The sequence below is a fragment of the Myodes glareolus genome, chromosome 5, assembly GCF_982192425.1.
Source record: "Myodes glareolus chromosome 5, mMyoGla1.1, whole genome shotgun sequence".
In the NCBI taxonomy this organism is placed as follows: domain Eukaryota; kingdom Metazoa; phylum Chordata; class Mammalia; order Rodentia; family Cricetidae; genus Myodes; species Myodes glareolus.
This window is the reverse complement of record NC_142030.1, coordinates 68,450,388-68,478,331: the sequence shown is the minus strand read 5'-3', so window position 1 is coordinate 68,478,331 and position 27,944 is coordinate 68,450,388. Positions and strand designations below refer to the sequence as shown.

Genomic DNA, 27,944 nt, shown 5'->3' with positions numbered 1-27,944 from the left:
GTAGCCTTGAGCTCTTTGGCCCCCTGAATTTCTGCCTGCAGGGCCAGGCTGACATCAATCATCTGCCTACAGAGGGCACCAAGGCACCATCTGGTGCCATTTAACAGGCCATTCAGCAGCAGGAGTCTGACAGAGCAGCTGAGGCTGGCTTGATTGTTTTCTCCTGACATTTTGGAATGGGCTATTGTCTGGCTCCTAATGAACTTTTCTGCAATTAGAAAAGGAAAGGGAGGGAAGGTCCAGCATGTCTGAGTCCTTGCCAGGTCTGCACCCTATCAGTGAACTCCTTTGTGAACAGAGGGGATGGGTGACATGACTAGGGAGTGGTGTGGATGCCTTAGAAACATCCAGGGTGAAGGCAGAAGCCCTAAGCTGCAAGGTTGGAGGTCTTGTCTCACACCGAGGACCAGACATCTGCTTCTTCTGTTTGCCTGTTCTTCCTAGTGACATCTCTAGGCAGGAAGAATATATAGATGGGGGGGGGGGAGATAGGGCGACATCACACTTACACAGGCACTCGGGAGATAGAGCCATTCCGAAACAGCAGGTAGCACGAGGGAAAGTCAGTGACATCAAACTTGCTCACCACGTCGCTCTCTGTATTTAAGACCCTGCGCACCGGTACATGGCGCTGGGAGAGGTCCAGAGCTACCTGGGGAGACAGCAGGATGTGGGGGGCTTACCCAGCGGGCAGGGAGCCTGAGTACCAGGCCTGCTGCTCAGCAGGTATTAGGTAGCAGCTAGCAGCTGTATTCTTATCTAGACTTAAACCTTGTTGAGCAGACCACTGTGAGAAAGCTCATACAACCCTCAGGTTATAACTACTAAACACCACCCAAAATAAGGGCCTTGGAACTGTGCAATGTCCTATGGCAATACCAAATGAACAGGGTAAAATGCTGTTTGTTTTTATTCTTACACATATAAAGCTTTATATCTGTATCCTAGGTCAGAAAAACTATATTGACCAGACACAGTCCTTTTGTTTTTAGGGAGAAATAATGAAAAACAGTATCTCCTGTTATGTACTACACTGTGTATTAGAATGCCACATTTAATCTTCAGAATGACAATGGGACAACAGCCTGTCAGGCCTTCACACCACAGCTGCGGCAGGTGAGTCCTGATGCTACAGGACCTATCTGCCCTTGACTCAACCTCCTTACCTGCAAAATGATAATGATGACAACAGTAACAAACAGAAATCTCAGAGGGCTATTATGAAGATTGCACTGATAAAACTCATTAAAATGCTTGTAATAATGGTCAGCACTTGGTAGACATATATGTTATTTATTAAAAGTATATAATTTAGGCTGGGTAGATGGACTAGACTTCAGATGCCCAGAACTCATGTAAAAGGGGGTGATAACAGGCACCTGTAATCCTATGCCTATGGGGAAATGGGAGGTGAAGATAGGAAAAGCCACAGAAGCACACAGGCCAGCTAGTCTGGCACATGCAGTAGTGAACAAGAGATCCTGCCTCAAGTAAACTAGAAGGTAAGGACTGACATCTGAGGTTGCCTTCTGACTTCTACATGTACACTGTGGCATGCAGATGCCTGTGTGAATGCACACACCAGGACATGGTGGGACACACCTGTCATCCCAGCACTTGGGAGATGGAGGCGAGAAAGCCATGAGTTCAAGGCCTGTAGTGGTCCAGTTGGTATCAGGGAGCAGGGCACTATGCTATAACAGACCTGACCATGTTGCTTGTTGGCAAAATGGGACTTTGGATTAGGAAAGCAGCCGAACACAATAAGCAAGGCTTAATGGGCCATACTATACTAGCAGGGATGTGGAAGGCAGTGGTGCCGAAAGCACTGTAGGTTATGATGGCCCAGCACAGGAGGGCTCAGAGAAGAATATGAGTAAGTGTCCTGGAACTGTTCTTGTGAAATGTTGGCAAAAAATGTGGCTGTTTTCTGCCCTTGTCCAAAGAATCGACCCACGGCTAAATAAGAGTTTTGGATTAATGACACTGGCAGAGGAGATTTCAAGGCAAGCTGGTATTGACTCTGACGTGTGGCTGTTAAGGGTCACTCTTAGTTGATCTATAATAAAAAAAGAACAAGCTGAGCAAGGAAAAAATATAAAACATACAGTTTGAGGAGAGAAGGAGCAACCAGGAAGTGTGATGGAGCTTCGTCCTTTGCTCAAGGAGAAGAAAAGGTTAACGAAAAGCTGGATTTAAAAAAAAAAAAAAAGGAATGAAGGGACCGGCCTCAGGCAAGGCTCTGCCAGCTAAGTGAGAGCTAAAGCAGGGAGTAAACCTGGAAACAGAGCTGTGAAGCTGTGACTGAAGGCGGGGTGAGTTCCACGCCCAGCAAACGGCAGAACAGCAGCTTCAGAGTCAAGGACATAAGAAATGGGCTGTGTGGACTCTCTCTCCACAGCTAAGGCCGGCCTCTGAGGCCAGGTGTGTCAGCGGGTCCTTGTATGGAGGCCCAGAGAGACCATTTCCTGAAGCTGTGAAGCTGAGGCCTGGGTTGCCTTCAAGAGATCCCAGGACGTTGGAGTTGCCAAGAGTCACGGGCTACCTGCCAAGGAGAGCTGCGAACAGGGAGTGTAACCAGCCCAAGAGAGAGAAGTGGGTTTCAGTCAAGACAGGAAAAAGGAGTTGGAGATCTGAAGAGCAATTTGGTATCAGACATGAAGAGCAGAGTTTGGAGTTTTCCCTGATGATTTTCAGTCTTGTTTAGGTCCAGTATTTCCTCACTATCTCCTTTTCCTCGCTTTTGGAATGGTAATGTATATCCGGTGCCATTGTATGTTGGAAGCATGTAATCTGCTTTTTTATTTTGGTTCTACAGGGGGTTACAGTTCAGAGACTGCCATGAGTCTCAGAAGAGACTTTGACCTTCGGACTTTTAAACAGTGTTGAGTGTGTTAGAGACTATGGGGACTTCTGAAGTTGGACTGAATGCACCTTCACATTATGATATGGCAATAAGCCCCTGGGGGCCAGGGTGTGGAGTGGAATGTGGTGGTCTGAATAAGAATGGTCCCCATAGGTTCATATATTTAAATGCTTAAAAAGTATCACTATTTGAAAGGTTTAGGAGGTGTGGCCTTGTTGGAAGAAGTGGAAGAGGGCACTGGGAGAGATTTGAGGTTTCAAAAGTCCAAGCCAGGCCCAGGGCTCTGTCTTACTGCTGCCTGTGGATCAGGATATAGAATTCTTTGTTACTTTTCCACCGCCCCGTTTGCCTGCCTGCAGCCATGTCCCTGCTGTGATGACAATGGACTAAACTTCTGAACTGTAAGCCAGCCCTAATTAAATCCTTTCTTTTATAAGAGTTGCTGTGATCATGGTGTCTCTTCACAGCAATAGAACACTGACCAAGACAAGGCCAGTCTCAGTTACCTAGTGAATCATAGGTCTGCCTGAATTATGTGGAGCTCTATCTCAACAAAACCAAATCAAACCCAATGCTATTCTGTAAGCAGAACAGACAATCTTAGCAAACAGTCCTGTTTTGTAGCTGAGGGAGCACAGAGTAGAACTGAGTGATGTTGTGTGCGGTGAAGGGAGAACTGATTCTCATCAGCATCTGTCAACCATCCGTGTCTGACAGGCCTAACCAAGACACAGATAGGGGCCCCAGAGGGCCAGGCACTCTAAGAGAACTGCTGGCAGTTTCCCTAACTACATTCTGAAGAGCCGAGAGGTCCCAGAGGTCATCAACAAGGAAAACCGTCCTGCCCACAGTAGTATCTAAGTTCACCCCTCAGGTTTCTTCTCCCAGCATGGTCTTGGCATACCCACCTGGCCCCAAGAAAGGCTCCCAAGCCATCTGTGGCAAGTCCGTGAACCAGCACCATAGTAGGTGCTGTCTACGGCAGGCGAAGAGGTGATTCTTTATAAAGTCCCTCTGCAAGCTGGCCACTCATCCAAACTCTTATCTAAATTGCCTTACTGAGTTTTCTAATATGACTAAACATAGCTACTTCTATTCAAAAGCTAGGAATAAGGCTCAGAAAAAGTTGGACACCTTGACCAAAAATATTCCTTGAACCGATGGGGAAGTGCAGTCTGCACTGCTGGCCAAGGATCCAGTTTACTCAGGAAGGACCAGGTTAATTCTCATGTATCTGCTTCCCTCACTTTTTTCTCTCTCTCTTTTTTTTTTAACCCCAATTCTATGCAGTTAGGGCAGTGAAGAAACAACACAGGTTTTGAGTCAAACTGCCCCCTTTCACATTACTAGCTGTGTGATCCTAGACATATTATCCCGCTTTCTGAAGTTTAGGGATTAGCAGAAATGTGTTGGTATCTAGTCCTACATTCAATAAACAGAAGGTATCACTTTTAGTTTCAGAGTCAGAGAGGAGAGAACAGACACTAACTTTTCAAGTGGAAAGGTAGCTACACTTCCCATATGCCCCAGCAGGGGTCAGGCAGTGCCTAGCTAATAGGTGTACAAGGACCAGCTGTCTGCATTGGTCTGATCTGGGCTCCCTTCCCAGGGACTCTTCAGAGACTCAGGGAAGCTGAGCAGCTCACCTCTCTGCCCACGTAGGAGTCTTTGTCTTCAAAAATCAGGGCCAGGTACTCTGTGTTATTTTTTGCAAAGAATTTTTTGATCTCCTCCATCCTGTAAGAGATGAATGGAGTCACTTTTCCTCCATAGCCCAAGAGCCCATGGAAATGGGGTGAAGACCCCCAAGGATGCAGGACTTCCGATGCAGCACATTTCCCCATAACCCTGCGGCCTCCCTCTGCCAGCCCACCAATGGCAGGACAGCAAACCTTTAGTCTCAGAGGATGCCACTCATGCTACCTAATCTTCTCATTTGACTCACCTTGGGTTTTATTATCTTATATTTTTCTTTCTGTCCCTTTTAGGAGTCAGGAGTAAACAGGAGGTAGGCTGGGGAGAAGTGGTGGGAATGCTGGCAGACCAGCTGCCTCCATGTTCTGGGTAAGGCCCAAGCTTACTGAAGACGGTTTTACTGGTTCCCTAAGAGCCTGGTGATTAGAACCCATTAAATGCAAGCTTCATGGCAAGTCATGACCAGTGGGAGAGCAACGCTTTCCTCTCTGAACAAGGGAAGCAATGACCTAGAGTCCTGGGTCAGGAGAATGCAGAAGCTAATGAATCCAACCTCTTCTGCTCAAGGTGAGGAGAATGAGGCCCAGCCTTCTTGGGTAGAAATGATTAAGAAGGTAAATTATATCTCTCAACCAGAGAACCAAGCTACAGGTTGTTTTTAAACATTCAAAGAAAATTACGTCTCTTCATTCCAGTTAAAAGACAGCACCCAGCATAGGCGTGAGAGGAGGACCGACGACAAGGTGCATGGGTAAGAGGAGATGCACCTTCCTTTATTCTCAACCTGGTGCCTCACTTCCCTGCTCTTAACCCAAGGACGTGGAGCACATACCTCCAAACAGAAAGGGTGATGTCAGGTCAATGCTAGAATCCAACCTGGTGTCAGTATGAACGGATATGCCAGAGAGGTGGGCACAAAAGAAGTTCTGTAGATAACATCAGCCTCTGGGTGGCATTAGGTGGCCAGTCTCTCTGACCACATCCTCATACCTACCCTAGGCTGGCAGAGGAGCAAGTCCTCAGCCTTCTGGAAGAGGCAGTTCGAGTTTCATCACGTGTATCTGCCTATATTCTTCCTAAGGGCATCAAAAGGATCACTTTGAGACAGGTTGACAGATTTGGCCAGTTTGTTGCTTTTAAGGTTCCCAGTACAGAAAATGTACTATAAAGGACCTCTCTCTCTTTCTGTGTGTGTGTGTGTGTGTGTGTGTGTGTGTGTGTGTGTGTGTGTGTGTGTAAGAGAATGAGACAGAGACACAGCCACGAGAAAATGGTAAAAAGGACCGGGGTACAGGCTACTGTGCATTTTCTAGTGGGATGACCCTCTGCTAGGGGTCCAATCATTGAGGTCCATGAGGGTTCTGATCAGTAGATCACCCAGCATATGGCTTTGTACTTGATGGCAGAATCAGGAGGTGGGACCTAGTTGGAGTAAGTACACAACTGTGCACATGTTCCTGGGGGCTATATTGTCCTGAACTCCTTTTTTTTTTTTTTGCTTTTGCTTGGCTGCCATGAGACGGGCAGCTCTGGCTACCATGGTATTCTGTATCATCTCAGACCCCAAATAACGGCTCATGCCATATGTGGACTGAAACTTCTAAAATAATGAGCTCCCTTCTTTTAAAATGTTTATCATGGTGGGTGGGGGCAACAATCACCACAGATAGAGTCTAACCTACATTAGGAATGTATACTTGGCCTAAGGTCTCTATAAGAACCTCAGGAAGATAAGGAATTGGGAAAGATGATAAAGGAGTCATTGTTAACTGGATTCAACACCAGTTCACCATTTTCAGTTTACAAACAGGGTTTTACTCTTCTGAACATCCTAGCCTTTTCTTCCAAATCTGATATCCTCTGTCCTCTCACTTGCCAGTGGCCTTCCCTGGACTAGGCCAGAGAAAACATCCTACACTCACAAATGCTCCTGAGCACCAGACAGGAGCAGCAGCAGCATGATCTGGAGAACTCCATCATACACTTTTCCTTCCTCCCCTCGAGCAGGTCAGGCCCTCAGCCCTCAGCCAGCCCTCAAAGGATGGGGCTCCTCAATACCTGAACTGAAAAGAAGTCACTACCAGCCACTCTAAAGTATGTCTGACACATTGGTGTATCTACCCCATAGGTAAAGGGCACAGGAAGAATCAATGTGGGTCCTCTGCCCCATGGTTCCCAACACCTTCTCCATGCTAGGGCCCCTGGCCTATACTACTGTAAGCCTGCCCCAACCCAAAATACTTGGCAGGATGCAGTGGTGGACAGGCTGAGGGCCATTTGTCACGGTGGGACTCCAGAGCATCAATGAGCCTCCTACGTAGCGTCTGCACGTCAGCACCGGCCACTATAAATGAAACAGAAAGAGGGCATCAGGACAGAACAGACTCCTGTACCCTTGTCAGTTTCACTCACAAACAAGGATCCCCAAACCAATTCCAAGAAGAAGAACATGCCAGCCCTCCTCTGAGAAGAGGGTGGGGTAAGGGCTCTTGTGGCTTAAAGCAAAGCAAAAAGCTCCATCCCTGCACATCGTACTGGAAGCTAACTAGTGAGCAGTGAGATGTCACCGAAGGTCTTTACGGTGGCCATCTGAACAGGAAGGTGACTCTTTGGCACATGTTAGCTTTCCCATGTGCCATGTGCCTGCGTGCCCCTGCTCCTTTTCCTGGAAATGGGTCTCTGAGGCTGGTGTCTCCTCAGTGAGAACTCCCAGCCCATCATGGCACTCAGCCAAGGGTCAAGAATCCCGAGGACAGAATGATGTCCCTTAGAATTGGCTGCCAGTTTAGGGCTATTCTGGGAAGATGGTGTTCCACCCACAAACCCACGACTTTGGATAGGGTCACACTTGAATGGCTGCTCAAAAGGGCTTTGCTGAGGCATATTCCAGGCTGACTAAGGAGACATATGTGGGAAAACAAACAGACTTCGCTTGGGGACCTCTTTACCTTTGTGAAGGGTTTTCTTGCTCCCCTAAGGACCCAGGTAAAAGTAGAAGGGCTAGAGAGAAGATACTGGCAATGCCAACACAGAAGCCAGAGTCAGAGCACCCACCTTGCAGTGTTGTTCCAGAACTATTCTTGGAGAAGGCCTTAAAAAACTGCAAACAAACAGACAAGAGTCAGTGGTGACGTCAGGCGGGCCTGTATTTAAATTGGGTGGCTTTGGACAGACTACTTCTCTTTTCTGAGTCCCACCTTCTTCACCTGTAAGTGAGATCATGGAGGTTTTGTTCTGAGACCTTATCTAGTGTCCTCACACTCAATCCCTCTCCAGTGCCAGAGCACTCTTAGAACCCGAGGCAACAGCTCAGAAACTTCACTAGAGACCAGCTCCATGAAACACTGGCACCCGCACATTGCTACATAAGCTATTTAGTGAGAAAAGTCACCGACAGCCTTCATGTAGGCCATCTGAAGAAGAAAGTGATTCCTTGGCACGTATTAGCTTTCCATGTACCCGTCTGCCCTTCTGCCTTTTCCTAGAAATGGGTCTCTGAGGCCAGTGTGTTCTCAATGAGAACTCCCAGCCTGTCATGGCACTCGGCCAAGGGTCAAGAATGCAGGACAGGACCTACAGAGTGGTAGACCTGTGCCCCAGAAAAACAAGACTGCAGCACACGGACCCCTTTCGACATCATGTTGTCCTCTTTCCACATATGTGTGACAGTCTGTCATCAGAGTGAGAGGGCAGAGAGAGCAGTAGGCAACTTACAACCTGGGCTTCTGCCCAAGTGGCAAGATGGCTGCAGAGCTCTTGACTATGTCCTCCTATCTGAGGGAGACTTCGGTTGTCCTGGAAGATATTCAGCTATCTGCAGAAGGGCCTGAAGGCTCCTTCATGAGGACCTCAAACCTCAGTCTTATCTGAAGCAGTAGGTTAGCTGCAGCCATAGGGGTAGCAGAACTGGGTTCAAGACCTGGCTCTGCTTTGTTCTTGCTGTGTGGCCTTGGGAAACCCTTTAGCTTCTCTAAACCTTAGTATTCTGATCTTTAAAATGAATGACAGCACCAGCCTAGAATTGTTATAAGATTCAATAACATAAAAGCTAAAGTAATTAAGGTACAGTAACCAGTACATCTAATAATGGACTCAGTAAATGCCAATTCCATCACCATCATTCCCTTCTATATACACACCCTTTTAGCACCAAGAAACACTGATCAGTTAGGATTGGTCTGTTCCATTCATGGGTAGGCAGGAAGGGAAAATTCACACAAGTAAGAGACTGCAGAAACCAGCGATCCCTCCCTGATCTTTGCCCACTTCCTGTGACCTCACTGCCTTTCCTCCTGCTCTCTACCCTGTTCTCTTTTCGAAATACAAATGCAATACTTTATTCACAAGTGAAAACAACCCATCTACATATGCCACAGTACACCCATGTTCTTGACACTTACTGAACAAATCTTGACCTAGTAAAATTATTATTCTAATACTTGTAAAATAATCCAAATTTCCTGAATTTTTGTGACATGAAATCAAGTTTATAACACACAGTAGAATCTTTATGGATAAGCATTGCTTCTCAGAAACAGGACAAATGTGACACTGCAGGGTGGTTTGCTTGGTGTGGTCCTGCAGCTGCACACACTCACTTCTGCTCTGACAAGACAGACTTCAGCTTCCTTCTGGACCGCCCAAGTCATGGACCAGCCTTCAATGGGGTAGCTTTCCCAGAGCTAAAGCAGTTATATTCAGCTCTGCAGAACATGGTACCTTTCCTTCATCAGCCATCAGGCTGCCGAAGTCTGGGCAAATACTTGTCTTAAAAGGAGCTGGCATTCTCCCTGCCCCCTAACAAAAGGCATCTTCTTCACCCTAAATTTCAAGGTTCTAATCATCCACAGGAACTCTGAGTTGAGACCAAGAGTGGCTCAGGAGCCCTGACACAGTGCATGATAAAGGAAGTTCTGTGTCATCACCACTTGGCCTTCTCAGCATTCAGAAACTTCCTATCTACCTTCAGGACAGAATTATCCTGAGAAAGCAACTCCCACACCTCTAATGTCTTTCTCATTACACCCTTTCTCTATCAGCTCCTCTCCTAGGCTATAAAGAGATCTTAAGAACGTTCATGCAAACTGTAGCACAGAAGGGAAGAAGGGCAGGACAACAGGCAGGCCTCCCTTCTTTCTCCAGTCACTGCATTTCCTGCTTCCCTGCACTGCCAAATCTCTTCTGCTCCCCGACATCTCTCCCCACTCCTTGGAGCCCACCACTCAGCTAAAATCATTCAGGAAAGCTGCGTGATGAATCTCCCTAGCTGGCCCCAAGCTTCCCAGGCACTGCTTGTTCGCTGCTTCCCATTTCCCTGCCTAGCTTTTTTTTTGTTTTTAATGCATATTTTCTTGAAACTAACTCTTTCTTGTCTTCCTTCCTTCTTTCCTCCCTCCCTCCTTTCTTCCCCTCTCCCTTTCTTTTCATGTTGCCACCCTCCCTGGTTGTTAGCCCTTCTTGGTTCTTAATCCTTGTCCTAACTTTGCCCTTGGCTGCTCTCCTGGGTCACTGTCATTACCACCTGCTTCTCTTAGTCTTTCTCCTGCTGCTACACATCAAATCGTGCCATTCTTCATTTAAAAAGCCCTTAAAGGCACCATCAGGAGGAAGGGCTCAGTTTATACTTTCAAATGAATGAATCAAGAACAAAGCTACTGTTTCTCTCTTGCCAAGTTATTCACTTTGCTCAGCTGATTGACTTTCTGAGCCTTGTGTTGCAGGTCCTTACCCGTCCTAGACTTCTGATTCCTCCTGGTAAACTCCACAGAGGTATCAAGGCACCCCTGCCCACACACCAACCTACTTCTGCACCTGTGTTTTATCTCGCCCAGCAATCAGTACTCCTCCCTGTTTCCCAAACTAGCATGTCCCTTCCCTACAACCCCCATCCATCCAGTCATCTGGCGAGTTCCGTGACTCTGCCTTGGGGATACCTCTTCAACAGCATTGTCACCTGTCAACAGAACCTCTCACCTTGTCTAGACCAGGGCCAATAAGTGAAAACTTAGTTCCTGATCTATTACATTAGTCCCTATTTGCTTTCTCTTCATGAGTCAGAAATGTTAATCCTCAGCCAGCAAGGTGGCTCAATAGGCAAAAGAGCTCATGGCCAACTTTGACTGCCTGAGTTCAATCCCTAGAATCTACATGGTAGGAGATAACTGACTCATGAAAGTTCTCTCTCTCTCTCTCTCTCTCTCTCTCTCTCTCTCTCTCTCTCTCAATCTTTTATCCAATTGTCTTCCTCCTTGCCACTGTTTCCTTCTCTAAGGAATAATTATGGGATTCCTCTTCCCATTGCCATAGGTCTACATGGGCTATGAGTAAGATCCAAACACAATACATTTAAGGCATTTCTTTCCAGATTTGAACCCAAACTGACCTTCCACCATGCCATACACTTCAACCACAATGACCTTCAACCTGAACACTGTGGTGGTTTGAATAAGAATGGCTTCCACAGGCTCATATGTATGAATGTTTAGTCAACAGAGACTGGTATTATTTGAGAAGGATTAGAAGGTGTGGCCTTGTTGTCACGGGGATGGGGGAGGTGGGTGAGGAGTTGGGGTTGGGCTTTGAGGTTTCAAACGCCCATGTCAGGCCCAGTGACTGTCTCCTCACCTCCCACCTGGCTGCAGAGCAAGATGTAGCCCTCCATGACTCTTCCAGGAGTGTACCTGCCTACCTGCCTCCATGCTCCCCACCATGATGATGATGAACTAGCCCTCTGAAACTGTAAGCAAGGCCCAGTTAAATCTCTGTAAGAGTTACCTGGTCATGGTGTCTCTTCAGAGCAACAGAACAGTGACTAAGGCACCCACCCACCTGCCTGACTTGCGTAGTAGTGCTAACAGCTTATACATCACTGCAAGCCTCACTGTGCCTGGTATAGTGTCTAGCAACTTAGCTGTCCAATCCAGCAGCCATAGCCCTTTCATCACCTTGAAAGCTCAAGTGGAAATCTAGTCAGGGCACATTTTTGTCCTCTTAGGAAAATACATCCTTGTTAAGTCAGCCACTGGAGGTGTGTGCCTACCTGAGGTCAATTACCCCTGAACTGAAAAGATGGCAACAGGCAGCAGTTCATTTGTTCAACGTCTCTCCCCCTCTTCGATTTATGTTATGAGTATATGTGTTTCCCTGCATGTATGTATAAGTACCATGTATGTGTCTGGTACTTGCATTAGTCAGAAAAGGGCATTGGATACCCTGGGGCTAAGGGTGGTTTTAAGCCACCATGGAGGTAATGAGAGCTGAACCCGGGTCCTCTGTAAGAACAACAAGGCTTTTAATCATTGAGGCATCTCTCTAGCCCCGCTTCTTCTTTTCACCCCTCAAAATAAAACAGGAGACAGGGAGGCCCTTCTGTCTCCCTGGACTTGATGCTATGGTCTTTCCACAACAGCAGAACAACTCCTAGCACAATACAAGACACCAGGAACCACAGCAGCTAAGCCGGGTTAAAGGAAGACTAGTGGTGGCACTGGAGTCAAGCACATAGGACCAGTTTTCAGAAACATAATCAAGTCTACAAGTATTTTATTCTGAGCTCAGAAATATCAATTGCCTTAGCTACTTAGTTTCTGTGCTATGAAAGATCAGTGTAGAGGATGGCTGGATGGCAGACAGTGGAGGCAGGAGACCTGAATTCTCTCTTTCCTCCTGAAAACTCACCATCTGGCTACAGGCCAGTAAGAGTTCTATAAAGCAACAGCCCAGACTCTGCACTCCACAGCGCTCCATACTCTGCCTGGCTCTCAAGGACCTGCCATTCTTGGGGTCCTACTTCCCTTGCTCTACTTCACCCCTGAATATGAGCCTCTATGCAACATGTCACACAGCTCTGCCCATAATAGGGGGCCAGTTCTCACCTTCACTACCCAAGCTACTCCATGTCTAGGATACACCCACCACACAGAAACTACCATTAGATCCAGGGGACAAGAAAAAAAAAAAGAAAACTAACACTACCAAGCCCCACAAAATGCCAGTGCCTGGGCACTTCCACAGGTAAGGCCTTTCCTTATACTTGGCGATCTTATTAATAGATAGTGTTCACCCATTTTTACAGACAGGAAATCAGAGACTCTGGTCGGGCCTCTAAGTGACTTCCTTTGTCACACACAGTGAGCGGTGGAACAGTGAGTTTGCACCCGCATTGGTGATCTTTTCAGAGACCACTAAGTAGGCCTTCACCACCTAATGAGGGGCACTGCTCTGGCCTACTACTTGTTCAGCCCAATCCCACTGCAAACTCACCTCCCTCCTCCCTGCGCCTTTGTTTTCTTCTACTCTGGCCTAATGGGGACCTGACGGAGCAAGATCCTGGCCTTTAGGGCTAGGGACTTTCTAAACTGGCTGGACTACTGGGAGATCAACATGTGCTCATTGGCAAGGGGCCGGAGGCAGAGAAAAAGAGCACTGACACATGTCACTTATTAGAATGGCATGTCCCACCATGGGTCCTTACCTCGGGCTCTCACAACCTGTAAGGGTGGTGAGCAAAGACAGGGTCTGGCCCCTGGAGGGCAGTAGTTAGGGCAATAGTGCTACCTGGCTGAAGGGATGACTTTTCAAATGTGTTCTGCTTTTTAGGGAGCCTAGCACTTTAGGTTTTCATAGGCAAGACAGAGATCTGAAACGTGTGAGTACTGGTTTAAAACACGCTAGAAACAGCCTAGCAGTGAGCTGGAAAGTAGTCAGTTTAGTGAAGGACAGTCAGGTTTTTTTTTAAGTGAAACAAAAAATATCATTAAACTTTTACTTTAGCAATAGTTAACACAAACCAAACTTAGGATCACAATGTAAAACACACATTTCTTTTTTCATTGATTTTATTGAGCTATAGGTTTTTCTCTGTTCCCCTCCCTTCCTCTCCCCTCCCCTTCAACCCTCTCCCATGGTCCCCATGCTCCCAATTTACTCAGGAGATCTTGTCTTTTTCTACATTAGATCTATGTATGTCTCTCTTAGGGTCCTCATTGTTGTCTAGGTTCTCTGGGATTGTGAATTGTAGGCTGATTTTCTTTGTTTTATTTCTAAAGTTGTTTATGAGTGAGTACATATGATATTTGTCTTTCTGGGGCTGAGTTACCTCACTCAAGATGATGCTTTCTAGCTCCATCCATTTGCCTGCAAATTTCAAGATGTCATTATTTTTTTCTGCTGTATAGTACTCTGCTGTGTAAATGTACCACATTTTCCTTACCTATTCTTTGGTCAAGGGGCATTTAGGTTGTTTCCAGGTTCTGGCTATGACAAACAATGCTGCTATGAACATAGTTGAGCACATGTCCTTGTGGTACAATTGAGCGTCCTTTGGGTATATACCCAAAATTGGAAATACACATTTCTTATTGCAGGTCACAGTAGTCATTTAAAGAGGTCATCTAAAAGACACTGCTTAGAGTCTTGCAGCAGAGACCCAGCAACAGTGTGGACCACCTGGCCATATTCTAGAGCGCTAAGGACAGGGCACTGAGTGCTTTTCCTTAGATGAAACTAAGCATCAGGTTCCTCAGGGAAGCAAAGCCATGCCAAGGGAGGCCAGACAAGAGCTTGGGAAATGGACAGCTGTCTACTGAACTGGCCCAGTCAGGTGCTACCAGTCTGGAAATAAAGGCAAGCCAGAAGGACCAGGTAAGGTCCCTCCCAGGCTCTCCCACAGTCAGCTGGGCAGGTGAGGTGATTAATCACTTGAGGCATCCAGCCTGCGTGTACTGCGTGACTTCGGTAGGTGCTGAGGAGCCTCTGAACCTGCACCTACCTGAGCCTCCTCCTCACACCCTATATCTGGCCACTCCCTGGCTGAACAGAAAGCTCCAGGTGTCAGGGCCTACTGAACCCCAACTGAAGTCCTGAATGGTCTCCCTGTGAGCTATACAGTAGCTAACCCCCAGGGTTCAGGGCTCACTGAGAAAATCTATGAGCATATGGATGATGGCTTCAGCTGCTACACTGGGGTTCCCCCAGCTTCCCACTTAGTATTGATCACTCTGGGTCTGCACAGAACATCCCCACTGAGATACCTTGTTACACATCTTGGAGAAGAGGACAAGCAATGTTCTTGCGAGGGAGACTTTCTACTTAGAGAGGTGACTGCTAAGAGCATCCTAGGGGATGTGGCAGAAGACACTGTTTTGCTACACTGTTCCTCAAAGCAACCTGGTCTGAGAACATGGGCCTGGGTCCTGATCTTAAGTGGTAACCATTTAGGAAGTGATGACTCTGGGGTGGGGAGCCTCTGAGTCCAGTGGGGCTCAGAGATGGGCACTCCTGCAGATGAAACTGCTAAGGGATTAGGCTTGTAGACTGGACTGAAACTTGAGGTCCCTGAAATCAGAGATATATTGTTCCAGGGATAATATTTGGCATTTTAACCTTCAAAGGCATCTCCTGATTATTCTTAGTAGTTATAGAGAAACTGCTTATGTAGTTGTCATTCTTTTGGGCAGGGTTGAGCCCCGGGAGGACCCTTCCCCTAACTGCTACAACTGCATCATTCTGGGATGTGTAAGGACTTTTAAGGACCATGGTAACTGTCCAGACATTAACTTGTTGGGGGGCTGGAGAGATGGCTCAGAAGTTAAGGGCACTGGCTGCTCTTCCAGAGGACCTGGAATTCCTAGTCACACAGTAGTTCACAACTGTCTATAACTGTCTAGACTGTCTATAACTCCAGTTCTAAGGGATCAACACCCTCACACATGCAGGCCAAACATCAATGCACACAAAATTAAAAACTATTTTTTCTTTTGTTTTTTTGAGACAGGGTTTCTCTGTGTAGTCCTGGATACCCTGGAACTCATTCTGTAGACCAGGCTGACTTTGAATTCAGAGATCCACCTGCCTCTGCCTCCTGAGAGCTGGGATTAAAAATGTGTGCTACCACAACCTGGATATTAAAAACTATTTTTTTAAAAAAAATGGCTGGTGTCCTGTGATCACTGACAGAGGATCATCAGAAAGCTCATGAGTATGTGTACTGCCCGAGCCGGAGAATGAGGACCCGCATGCCTTGGATGTTGGTGACGTCTGTCCCTGGAAGCTCTGCCATCTGAATGAAGTACTGCACACTTCGACTATGGGGGCGAGGCAATCCCCTAAGTCACGCTGACACATTTCTGTGTCAAAGCTTTTCCTTGATAAGGATGAAGTATTCCAGTGTCTCTAAAGAACAACAGGCCCAGAGGATGATCCTGTCTACAGAAGGTTGTAGAGTATGACCAGGCCTCCAAGAGTGGGAGGTCAGAAGTGAGAACTGAAAATGACCTTGAGAGCAGCAGCACTCACTAGCCTGTGATGACTACAACACAGCGCAGAGACTTCCCACCCAGCATTCCCACGTGTCGTCACCTTCATAAAGACAGTCTTTCTCAGAACGAAAAGCCCCTCCATTTCTGCCTCTGTCTCTAAAACAGTGCACCATCAGAGGGTGGACAGTGCTCCAGAAGCCAAGACTTTAAAGACCCAGGCCCAGAAGCACCAGAGGGCTCACTGGAGCTCAGAAGCCCAGGGAGGTAGCAGGGAATGCAGAACAGGGGCTACATGCTCATCTGGAGCCATCCCCAGCTCCCCTCTTCCCTTTGTCACATACCCTCACAGTTGGGAAGCCAGCGATGTTGAAGTCTCTGCAGACATCATTATTGGCCTCATCAGCACAGTCCAGGACAGCAAGATTCAGTGCTGGCCTCCAGTCTGAAAGGACAGATAAATCCAGTAAGTGAGAGAAGCTAGCCTTCTGCTGCTCTTCCGTCTAAAACCCCACAGCCATTAATCCCCTGCAAACTCCTCTGAGGAAGGGTATATTCTCTTCAAAAAATGACCTCTGAGACAGTTACCTCAGTCTTCATTCAGGCAGAGCCTCACGAGAAAGGCCCTCTACCTAGGATGCAGTTAAATAGCATGGTGCGTTGCCTTGTAAAGACATCTACGCTCCCTTTGTGCTTAGCGGGGTGTGGCACGGGCTGGAGGAGCTGAGAAAGACAAATACGGAGTGTAGCTCAGTACCTGTCCCTGAAGAGCGACCTAAGATGGCCATCAGCTCCCAAAGGTAGAACATACCTTGGGAGCTTATATTCCCCAGCAAGGTACCCCAAAACAGAGGCACAAATTCCAGAAAGAAATTTGTGGGGAGAAAGAAGGCAGGAGATCCAGAAACCCCCAGGAAAGGAAGCCAAGCCGCAGGGCAACCAACAGTCAGGAAGACTGGTCATGTTTCCTCTTCAGGCCCCAGACCTAGCGACTTCTCTCTGAGAAGTAACTGGCAGAACAAACAATGGTACAGACCAGAAACTGACAGAAAATCAATTCACACTAACAGCTCCCCAAGCTCTAACTCAGGTCAGGTCTATTCCAGCACAGAGCAGGACACATATCCATGAGACCACATAAACCTTGGGGAAGCTGTGGCCAGTGTCAAATTATATAGCACAGACCTCCAAGCTTTGAGACATTAAAGAGATTAGTCTTGTGGGTCAAGGCATGGCCTTTTCCAGCCCCGTCCTACTGCTGGTAGAACAGTCAATAGCCTGTCCACAGGGATTTGCTCACCTGACTCCAAATTCTGTCTGCCCTCCCTCCTGAGTATCTTCCCCTACTCGAGCCATCACTTCCTTGTCCTGTTCTAAGTGGCCTGGACACCTGATCTGGTTTCTTTACTCACTTCCTTTCTAAGCTACCCTCCACACCCAGTGAGCTAGGTACTGCATCTCCCACAGGGGCTCTTGGAATAACCACATGCAACTTACTCCTAATGTGGTTCTGCTTCACCAGCCTCTCCAGCTGCCAGCTCATCTTTTATCTCTCTGGTTCTAACTGTGCCACCCTCTACTCATACTCCTTGGCAGTTCTGAGGATCTTAGAAGATCTGGCCTCTGTCCACATATCTAGTTCCCTCTCAGCGTTACTCCAAAGCAAAGCCAAAGGTGTCCTCCCTCCCTGACAGCACGCTGCTCACATGTCTCCAGGTACTCCCTCTCTGCAGACTCCCCTGTCAGATCTGACTCAGATGGACTACTACTTTCTCCCAAGGAGAGCTGCCTCATGTGTCCAAAGTTCAGACCCACACAATGACTGGTGTGTTCACCTCTGTCTTTTGTTTTTTTAGACTCCTTGCTGCCAAACAATCTTTACCCAGCACACAGTAGGCACTCAGCCCAGACCAGGGACCAGCTTTCAGCTCATGACTGCTCTAATCTTGGCTTTCTCTTTATTTCCAGCCTCATTTTTCTACAGTCTAGGTAGTAGGTGAGGTTAAAGAAGTCTATAATAATGCCTGGATTCATTCAATATTCACTCATCCTTCAAAGCAGTGGTTCTCAGCCTTCAACCGTTTAATACAATTCCTCACGTGGTGATAACCCCCAACCATAAAATTATTCCATTATCACTTTATTACTGTAATTTTGCTACTGTTACAGATAGTAATATAAACACCTGTGTTTTCTGATGGTCTTAGGTGACCCTTGTGAAAGGTTGAGAACCACTTCTTCGTAGGTCACAGAAGAGCTCACCAATTGTTACCTCCAGCTCAAGTTCAGAGTTTCTCATCGAATAACAGATGACGGCACACTAAGTCCTTTGTGTGTCCCTGCCAAAGGGAGACCAAGGACTAGTGAGGTATACAGTTTCATCTTCTAGGGCCATCTGGCACACTCTGAACTAGTCCCTTTTGTTCTGCCTCTAGGGAAGAACTTTGTTCTGGAGAGACTTACAGGAAAGGCCCAGCTATCCTTAAGAAATATCGGTACATACCACATAGCAAGAAGAAAGAACGGGACATTCTGTATCATCACTGTGATGTGGGCACCATGTGATGTGGCCACCACACCCTCTTATCTGCAAATGAAGATAGGGACTCAAAAGCCTCCTACCTTGAGAGCCTAGGAGACTTGACAAACTTACTTGTTCCTCTGCCCACTGTACCAATGTCAGGGCATTACCCTTATATGTATGCTCTTGCCCCAAGTACAGCCTTCTTAAGAGAAAACGGCAGAAATAGCTGTGCCTTCCAGTTAAATATCCTCTATAACTGGCAGCAACCTGGGCTTCAGCCTTACTTAGAGGACTGTGCTATCAGCACATGGAGTGAGTTTATTGTGTGCTCAATTTATCTAGTTCAGTGTTCTCAACAACCCGATCAGGAAGTACTAAGGCATTTATCTCCAAATCTGCTTTCCTTAACTATAAAACAGATCAGATAACCATGCCTAAGACATGGTAAGCTAATTAATGGTGAATCTAAAATCTGAACCCAGGATTGAGCCTTGGAGCTAATTTCAAAAGGATTCAGACCAGAACAGACAGCTTCGACACTGGTTTTTCAATAGGGATGCAGGAAGACAAGGATGCAATGTAGATCAGAGGTGGAGGACCAGAGGGAAGATGATGCTTGGGTTGGTTGGCTTTTGCAACACCCCCCCCCATCCTCTTTGGAGACAGGGCCTCACTATGTAACCTTAGCTGAACTGGAACTTGCTATGTGGACCAGGTTGGCCTCTAATTCACAGATCCATATGCCCTTGCCTCCCAAGTGCTGGGATTAAAGGCATGTGCCATCAACTTGCCTTGCTTTCTTTATACCTTGATTACTTGTGCTCTATGAAATGAAACCAGTGCCTCTTCTGACCAGCTTCAATCTCAACGAGTGGTAGAGGTGGGAGCTGGGGCAAGTTAGATGATGGTTAAGTTCTGACCAAGGGATGTGGTGTGGGAGGTCTTTCAGCCAATAGTCTTTAAGATACCAGCCCACTTGGGCGTGGTTTCTTATACTGTAAATGCAGCTGGAAAGTGTGTGCTTGCTCTCTTGCTCCCAGCTCTGGCTTCCAGCTGCTAGACCCTATTCCTGTCTGTGCAGAGGACTGTTATCTAGGACAGTAATCTGTAAGTTTCCCTTAAATAAATAACCCTTCATTATTCATTAAAAAAAGAGAAAGAGGATGAGGGTAAGCTTTCCAGCTGCATTTACAGTAGAAGAGACCACGCCCAAGTGGACTGGTATCTTAAATGCTATTGGCTGAAGGAGTAAAATGTCCCACCTCAGGGATGTTTTTCACAATGACATATACAGCTATGGCTTGCACTTTACACTAGATACTGCATGCCTGGATATTCATGATCCTAATGGGTTAAATATCATTTCCAGAAGTCCACTGGTTTAAGCTGAGCTAATGCACCAGGAGCAGGCAATAAACCACACAAGATAGAATCAATTCATGCTGAAGTTCTAAGCCACTAAGTTGAAACCAAGTTATTGGACCTCCCAAGAGAGCAAGAGACAGATAACAGCCACATCCACAAAAGGCCAACTTTAGCCAACATTATAATTAGCCACAATTATAAGCAGTGGTTCTCAACCTGTGGGTCACCACCCTTTGAGGGTGTCACATATCAGATACCCTGCATATTAGGTATTTATATTATGATTCATAACAGTAGCAAAAATACACTTATGAAGTAACAATGAAATAATTTTATGGTTGGGGGTCACCACACCATGAGGAACTGTATTAAAGGGCCACAGCATTAGGAAGGTTGAGAACCCCTGATCTAAAACTTACTAGGAAATGACCAATACATTTTTTTGGGGGGTTGTCTTCTGTGTTCTCTTGTCCTTAGCCCTTTTGTCAGTAAGGCCACACCCTAACTCAGCTCATCAGGACTTTACAGGATTCTAGAATCACAAATAAAAGCCAATTGAGATATTTAAACTAAATTTTCTTTCTCTGACTGTCGCATTAGTGCAGCACAGCTATGTAGTGGGACAGACAGGTGCTCTGGCGTCAGTGAGAGGGACTCTCTGGTGTTTGGTTTCTCACACCCCAACTCGCTCTTGAGGAGAAGCACTTCTCACTACATTTCGACTTGGGCAGAATAATTTCTCTAGTAGCAACACAGTAAATTGGAAAATGGAGAGTAGAAAGGATGGATGGCAAGAGAAGTCAAGAGAGGTATAAATTTTGCAATGATGGGTGAGGGGAAAACCTCCAGTGTGAATTCTGCTGTGCTCGTACACAAGTGTCCTCTGGAGAGGCAGAAGAATGACCTCATAACTGCTGGCCAAGGCACGTGTGCTCCACATGCCTTCTCTCCAGTGCTCAGATCTGCAGCGGTCGAAGGCCAGGACCGCAGGCCTCCAACGCCCTTTGCAGCCCCAACAGAAAGTTTCCTTGCTCATGCTACCATCTGGACTCCTGCGAGGCTTGGCCATTGGCTGTCATGAGTGTGCTCTCGGTCTGTGGTAGGCATCACAAGGGCACAAGGACAAGATGTCATCCATGCTCTCAAATGGAAAGGCAAAGTCAGCAATGCTCATTGAAGGCCAAATCTGCATGCCTTAAAAACATCAGTTCTGTATGTGCTGCTTTCCTGCATGGGGAGCCCTTCTTCCTCCAGTCACTGCTCCTCCTGCCCACGCTGGGAAGTCAGACACTACTAAGGCAAGAACCCCACAAGGGCTGGAGAGATGGCTCGGGGGGTTAGAGCCATTGCTGTTCTTGCAAAGGGCCTGGTTTGCTTTCCAGCACTGATATGGCGGCTCACAGCCTCTGATACTATGTCTCAGAGGACCCAATGTCCCAGAGTACCCAATGTCCCTTTCGGTCTCCGCAGACACCAATTATACATGTGGTACACAGACACACATGCAGGGGAAACACTCACACACATAAAATAAAAACAAACAAATCTTTAAAGAGAAAAATAACCTTTCATCAGCATTTTTATAACCGTACTTGCCTGCTGATTTTTTAAAGGACACGTTTTTCTGTTTCTGGGCTCAAACTGTAAATACTCACTCTGACCTACACCTGTGCCTTGCCAAAGGCCCAAAACAATGGGCTACCCTATCTTGAATTTGAGTCTTCATAATCAAGAGCCAAACAAATGGAAGGTGTGGAGACGAGGAATTTCACTATCTATTTTCTCAGGCGAAGATGAAAAGTTCTTAGCAAAGAGCTGGCACGAGAGAAATGGGGAACAATTAGATTGTCCTTCTGTGACTGTCCCCTGACTTGAATTCCTCCCATAAGAAATAGGTGAAGCACGCTTGTCTTTTTCAAACACCGTTTCATGCATTCGCCCATTTTCCTGCTATGTATAGTTCACTGGCCCAGCTGCTATGCAATCAATGCTTTGTCATTAAACAAATATTTGCTGAATGATTAGCCAGGGAATAGTAATGAAGGTCCCAATTAGACCCAATCATTTCCTCAAACATATGGTAAGAAGAGGATCTGCTCGGGAGCAGAAAGGGTGAGCAAGCTCCCAGAAACAAGTGCTCTGCCCCAGAGACCCTCCCATCCAACTCACTAACAAATGAGCCCTATCCACTCAGAGCAAATCCTAAAGCCGGCTGGTCAGGATTATAAATGTCTCCCTAGCGCCCATGAGCTTCCAAACACTCTCTCTGCTCCTGTTCAAAACACTTGTAGCAGTACAGGGAAGTCTGCTCCTGCCATGACTCAGAGTGGTGAGCGCGGCCCTCTGCCAGCCCACAACCACACAGCTCAGAACACAGAAGCCAGCCCTAGCTTCTCAGCAGGGAACTCCCCTCACTGTCACAGGTCAACTCCAGATTGTCCCTTCACTGATACAATCTCGCTGAAGGAATGACTTAGCCCCAGGGCCAAAAGAGGAGACCCCCAGTTTCCATGGAGACCCCCCCTACCTCTCATTTTCCCGATTCATGTCCATAGACTTTGATGACTCTGCTTCTCCTTCCAGAAGTTAAGATTTGCTTTTGGTTTTCCTTTCAGAGAAGGACTGTCTCTTCATGCAAGACCCTTTTTGGAAATGGTAACCCTCATACAGAAACAGGCTACGTCAGTATGTACCTGTATGTACAACTCATAGGAAACTCTGGGGCACAAGAGGCCAAACATGTGAGTCAGCTGGAAGCTAATCTTTCCGTTCAGCACACTTAAAATACAAGAATCTTCTAGAATGAGTCTATACGCTGCCATTAGAGAACTCTTACAGACTCCACTTAGAAACCTACGGGGAGTTTTACGGTGTTTGGGTCCTGACATGACCTCCCTTCAGCTTTTCAGCTCCACAGCACACATTCTTTCTCCCTACTGCCCTGACCAGATGTGTTGACATCATTAAAATAGTGTTAAGGGCCGCTCATGTGGATGATGGGACCAAGAGGCATGTGGGCAAGTATAAACTGGAGGTAGGGGAAAAAGCTGTAAGTGCTGTTAAAAATTGTTTTCGAAAACTACACGCTGTTCCATGCGACCACTTCAGTAATGGCTTTGCCAGCTGCTCAGGGGAGGGGGTGACTAAGTCTGAGAGTTGGCAGGGATAGACAGAAGCACTATTTACACACAGTTGAGCTTCTCAAGAACCACCAACCCCACAGAAGGGGGAATTTGCCCGTCTCTAGAAATGCCCGTTCCCTGAGATGCTTACAGTTCTCATCCATGGTTACTTCAGATGACCAGCTTTGTGGTACTCTGCCTGGCACCACAAACCAGGGAACAGTCCACAGACAAGTAGCAAAATCAGAAGCCAGTTCCTATCCATCACCGTGCCACTCCTGCCCCACAGACAGTCATAACTTGGGTTAGGCAGATGGTGCCACAGCAGAGAATCTTTAAGCTGCAGAGAGGAAGTTCTGAACTTACTGTTTAAGCACTCAGTATATAATCACCATTATTACCATGTCCCCTGAGCTTTAGGTCTTAAGTATTTAAATACTTTAGCATTGTAAAGTTTAGCATTTAGGTAATACAACACACCTTAAAAATCTCTATACATTTTGTAGTTTTTCTAATCCTGTTACCCCTTAGGCTGTAATTAAATGAACGGTGGGTCCCACAATTGGTATTTTAGAATCAAAGAAACATGGTCTTAATGTCCAAGACAGTGACTGGAGCACCGAGCAAGGGACAACGACATATCACGGGCCTATGTTTAGTTTGGGTTTGTGGGATTAAAGGCTAAGGATAAGCGAGGCCAGACCCAAGGGGAAGGCTGATAATGATGTGGACAGGAAGTTTAGGAGCTAGAGGCAGCACCTGGATTGGAAATGGGCAAACAGGAAAGCATCCAATTCAAAGACAGGAATGAGAAAGGAAATGTGTGTGCCGGCTATGCAACTAGCCATGGAAGTGGAGAAAGGTGGTGGGGGCGGTAGAATGAGCATCAGCTTTCTTTTCTCCACTGTGCCACAGCGACAGCTAGAGAAGTGGCAAGACGGGGTCCCTGCACAAGGAAGGGTACCGCCACAAAGCTGGACTGGAGTAAGTCCCAGGGAAGAAAGAACACAGGGACAAGGAAAATGCTCATAGCTTAGAGACAGACTTGACAGAGGACAACCCAGGAGAAGAGGACTGGGGGTTGCGAGCCCAGGAGAATTTGAAGGCTATAAATTGGGGGGAGGGGATGGGCCAGGGAAGCCGCGAGAGGAGGGGGACAGGCTAGCGGGACAGCTCGCGGGACCTGCCCAGGTGGGTCGGGAGAGGCCTCCACTTCTCACCCCGCACGTCGTTGGCTAGCTCCTTCCACGTCGGGGCGAAGGCGATGCAGTGGCCACACCAGGAGGCGAAGAACTCCACAGCCCAGGCGCTGCTGGAGCCGAGCACGGTCTGGCGCACCGTGTTCGCATCCAGCAGCGTCAGCGAGTCTGCGGACGAGTAGAGCACGGAGAGCCGGGCCGCGCCAGCGCCGGACAGCGCGAGCAGCAGCGGCGTTAGCAGCAGCAGCAGCTGCGACGGCGACCCCGAGTGGCGGCCGCACCTCCTCATCCTATGCGGCTGGAACGTCCACCTCGCTCGAGTTTGTGACCAGTCGGTACCCGGAGGCCGCCGCGAACCTCGGGCCTCCGCCCGCGAGGAGGAGCTACGAGGCTCCGCCCCCAGGCCGGCGCCGCCTCCCGGGCCGCCCCTGCGCGCCTCGGGCTCAGGAGAGGCGGTGCGTAAGCTGCCACTAGCCAGCCGAAGTCCCCGTGTAGGTCGGCGCCCGCCGCTCCCGCCCACAGCGATCTAAGCCCCGCGCTGGGTCGGCAGACGGGTGCGGGGAGCCTCATGCCGCGGCTCGGGGTCGCTGCGGGGGCTGGGGTGGCGTTTGGCCACTCTCGGCCCCCGTATCCGAAGGAAGCGGAGTCCGTTGGCATGGTCGTTACTGGTTTATCTTGTTCCTGGAAAGTTCCAGGGGTTCCCTCACGCAGTTTTGACAGTGGGAATTCGAAGTAGGTGGGAGAAAAGAGCCACGAGGTAGGAGATTGTGATTGCCAAGGCCCACAGGAGCCAGAAGGACGCTCGCCACTGGGGGCCAGTGGCCATTCAGTGTAGGGAGCTATTGCTTGAGGGTTTTCTACCCACAGTTGGCTGGGCTCCCTTGCCGCGGAAGCGAAGTTTCTTTAGAGTTCACATCCCACCGCCTTCGAAGTTGTTGAGATGATACCACCAGGGAGGGGCTCCCCACGGCCCAGACCCTGCATCTGCCTCCCTTAAGCATATTCAGAATTCAGACAGTCCCATACCCCGACGTCCTCTCAAGCCATCTGGTCAACTGACCCTGTGTTCTCTGTATGGAGGTGGTAATGGGCTTTCTGTACCTTTTGTACCTCGGGTGTCTTGTGCGATATCTTGATGGGAGGAGGTGGTCATCAGAGGATTGTCACTCTGACCGGTTTCTTTTGTGTCTCTGGATGAGCCCCTCCCTGTGACCCCTTGGGGGAGCTCTTGAGATTTGTTACTCATTTTCTTCGCGAGAAACTGAGTGATGTCTTGGTGCCAGTCATGCACCAAATATTAAGAATAAAGTGATAAAAGACTGAGGGGTGTGGACCTTCCACTGGGGATAAAGGATGATACACAAGCAAATGTAGATTGGCTGATGCCAAGCACTATGGGGAAACAGGGTTATGATAGGGTAACAAAGGAGGTGCTCTCTTGGACGGTGGTCAGGGACAGGTACATTTTGGGTTTTGCGGGGACTGAGTCAATAATACCACTGAAGACCACATATAGGTTTGTATACACTTAAACAATGACAAACCACTGAGTTGGGTGAGGCGTGCCCAGTCCTAGCTATTCTGCAGACTGAGGTGGAATAACAGGAGTGCCAACCCCAACTTGGGCTACACAGTGTCTCAAAAAAACCCCAAACAACCAAATTGTTTTATAAAATTCCTACCCTTTTATCTAGTCAGGTATACCTTCATAATACTTCGGAAGGCTAATTAATTTCTTTCTCTGGAGTTCTTGAGCTCTGCTGAGATGTTTGCTCAGATGTGTTGGCTTTGAGGATAACTGGTTCCTGGTGTTTCTGCTGTTTGCACGCCACTGTGTTCCATTGTGAGTACAACTGTAACAGCTTTCTTCGTGTATCTGAACTTCGTACACTCTTCTACAAACTGAAGGGCCTTGACTCTTCAGAAAGAGAAACCTTGGGAAAGGAGCATTGCAGTCTGTGCACCTTTAGAGCAAAGAAAGTGTTTTAGAGTCTCTGGTATTCAAAGCATAATTTTTAAGTCTCCAAGAAGCAGGAGCGCTGAGTGGTGCACATGGTTTGTTGTTGTCATTTTGTTTTGTTTTGAGACGGGGTCTCTCTGTTTTGTAGTCCTGGTTGTCCTGGAACTCTCGCTGTAGACCAGGCTTGACTTGAATTCACAGGGATCCGTCTACCTTTGCCTGCCAAATGTTGGGGTTAAAGGTGTATGTTATCACCACTACCCCTGGCACACATGAGCTCCTTGCTCTGTGGAAATGAGGTAGCTGAAAGAAGACGGCACCAGGGATGGGCTTGGGGTGCCCTGATTTTAAGGAAGTTCTTACAAGGAAACATTTGAACAAAGGATTAGAATGATGTTTGGGAGGGAGCTTTGTGACAGTCTGAGGTCAGATCGTTCCAGGCAGAGGTCCAGCAGTTGGGACTTTTGCTTCCTTGAAGTATTAATATTCCTTGTGTCTAACAATTGAAACTCACAAGGAAATTCTATCAGCAGTTGGTGGGAGGTGAGCTCCTCTCTAACCCTAAGCCAGTTCATGTGTTGCTAGTCACTTTCCCTGGGCTTCAGTCCTGCCCAGCTTTGGTGGCCCCACTTCCACCCATCCTGGCAGCTCCTGGTCTTAAGGTGTCTTTTAGGAATTTTGAATTCCAGGGAATGAAAGTTCTGTAGCTGGGTCAGGTGCCAGTAAAATGTGCTTAGATGTCTCCACTGTTAAAAGTGTATGGTTACTTCCCCAGAAGCATGAGGATTAAAGAGACATTGTGTGGGGGCCAGTCTAGTGCCTGGAAAAGAAAGGGAAGAGAGAAACACAAAGATTGGCTTGTTTCCATATCTTAGAGAATCAGAAATGGGAAAGAATACAAAGTTTTTGAATAACGTAGAGAAAGTTTCTTGGCAGAGAGGCCGAAAAGATTAGGACTGGGGGTTATAATGTCTGAGATTTCAATTTTTTAATCTTGGAAGCCCTTATTCAGTTTTGAGAGAAAGCTTACGCAGGTAACACACAGAATCACCTAGAGTAGTTCCTACTTTCTGTGGTCTCTGGGGTTTCTTGGGAACTGTTGGTCCACAGTTAGCAGAAAATAGGAACCACTGGTGCATGACTCAGCTGGTCAAGGTGATTGCTGTCAAGCCTGCCTGCCTACCTGAGTTTAGTGCCTGGTCCCCATATACTGTCACTAGAGACCCAACTTTCTTTTTTTTTTAATTGATGTTTATTGAGCTCTACATTTTTCTCTGCTTCCCTCCCTACCTCTCCCCTCTCCCTTCAATCCTCCCCTAAGGTCCCCAGAGACCCAACTTTCTACAAGTTGACCTCTGACCTCCACTCCTTCACTGTGGTACCCACAAATAAATAACAATATGTCACCTCTGAGCTTACTGTGCTTCCTAAGATGAACAAGTGACAGAAAAGGAAATCTTTCAGAAATGAGAAGTGGAGAGTGGATGGGGTGCTGTGGAAACCATTGAGAATTGGGGGAGGGGTAGAAATTTCTAGGCAGGTCCCCACTTCTCCCTCTTCACAAATCTTAGTAGAATAGGCTGAGCTGACTCAGCTGAGAATACAGACAACATTTTGCACCTGTCATTCTAAGCACTGCCTCTATTATTCATTTGATCCTCTTTCTAACTGTGAGGTTGATACGGCCCCATTTTACAGTTGAGACTAAGAAGGGACCATGTTGACTTTCCTACCTATGAGTCATTCCTGTATTATGCATGAATTAAAGAGGGAATTTGGAGATCTAATAAGGTAGATGGTGAGAAGAATGGAGCTTATCCGCAAAACCGGATAATTATGGTGAGCAACCAAGGAGTGTTTGGTCAAACATGTCACCAGGTAACAGCATTAGGTGACTGTCTACTTACTCATCAGCAGGAAGGATCAGAGGGTGTGTGCGCTAGGAGGGAGTGACAGCT

At 47.4% G+C, this 27,944-nt stretch overlaps 1 protein-coding gene across 1 annotated transcript in view; it reads right to left on the bottom strand.

Annotated features, from left to right (window-relative positions):
• Positions 1-24,377, bottom strand: part of Qsox1 (quiescin sulfhydryl oxidase 1) — a 36,288-nt gene extending 11,911 nt beyond the window's left edge. Inside the window, exons 1-6 of the mRNA XM_048421676.3 lie at positions 24,048-24,377; positions 16,161-16,261; positions 7,616-7,661; positions 6,803-6,905; positions 4,513-4,603; positions 510-652 (exon numbers count right to left, since the gene is read on the bottom strand). Of these exons, the coding sequence (XP_048277633.3) occupies positions 510-652; positions 4,513-4,603; positions 6,803-6,905; positions 7,616-7,661; positions 16,161-16,261; positions 24,048-24,315 (752 nt within the window). The 5' untranslated portion in view covers positions 24,316-24,377. The remainder of the gene's footprint in view (positions 1-509; positions 653-4,512; positions 4,604-6,802; positions 6,906-7,615; positions 7,662-16,160; positions 16,262-24,047) is intronic.
• Between the last annotated feature and the right edge of the window lie 3,567 nt (positions 24,378-27,944).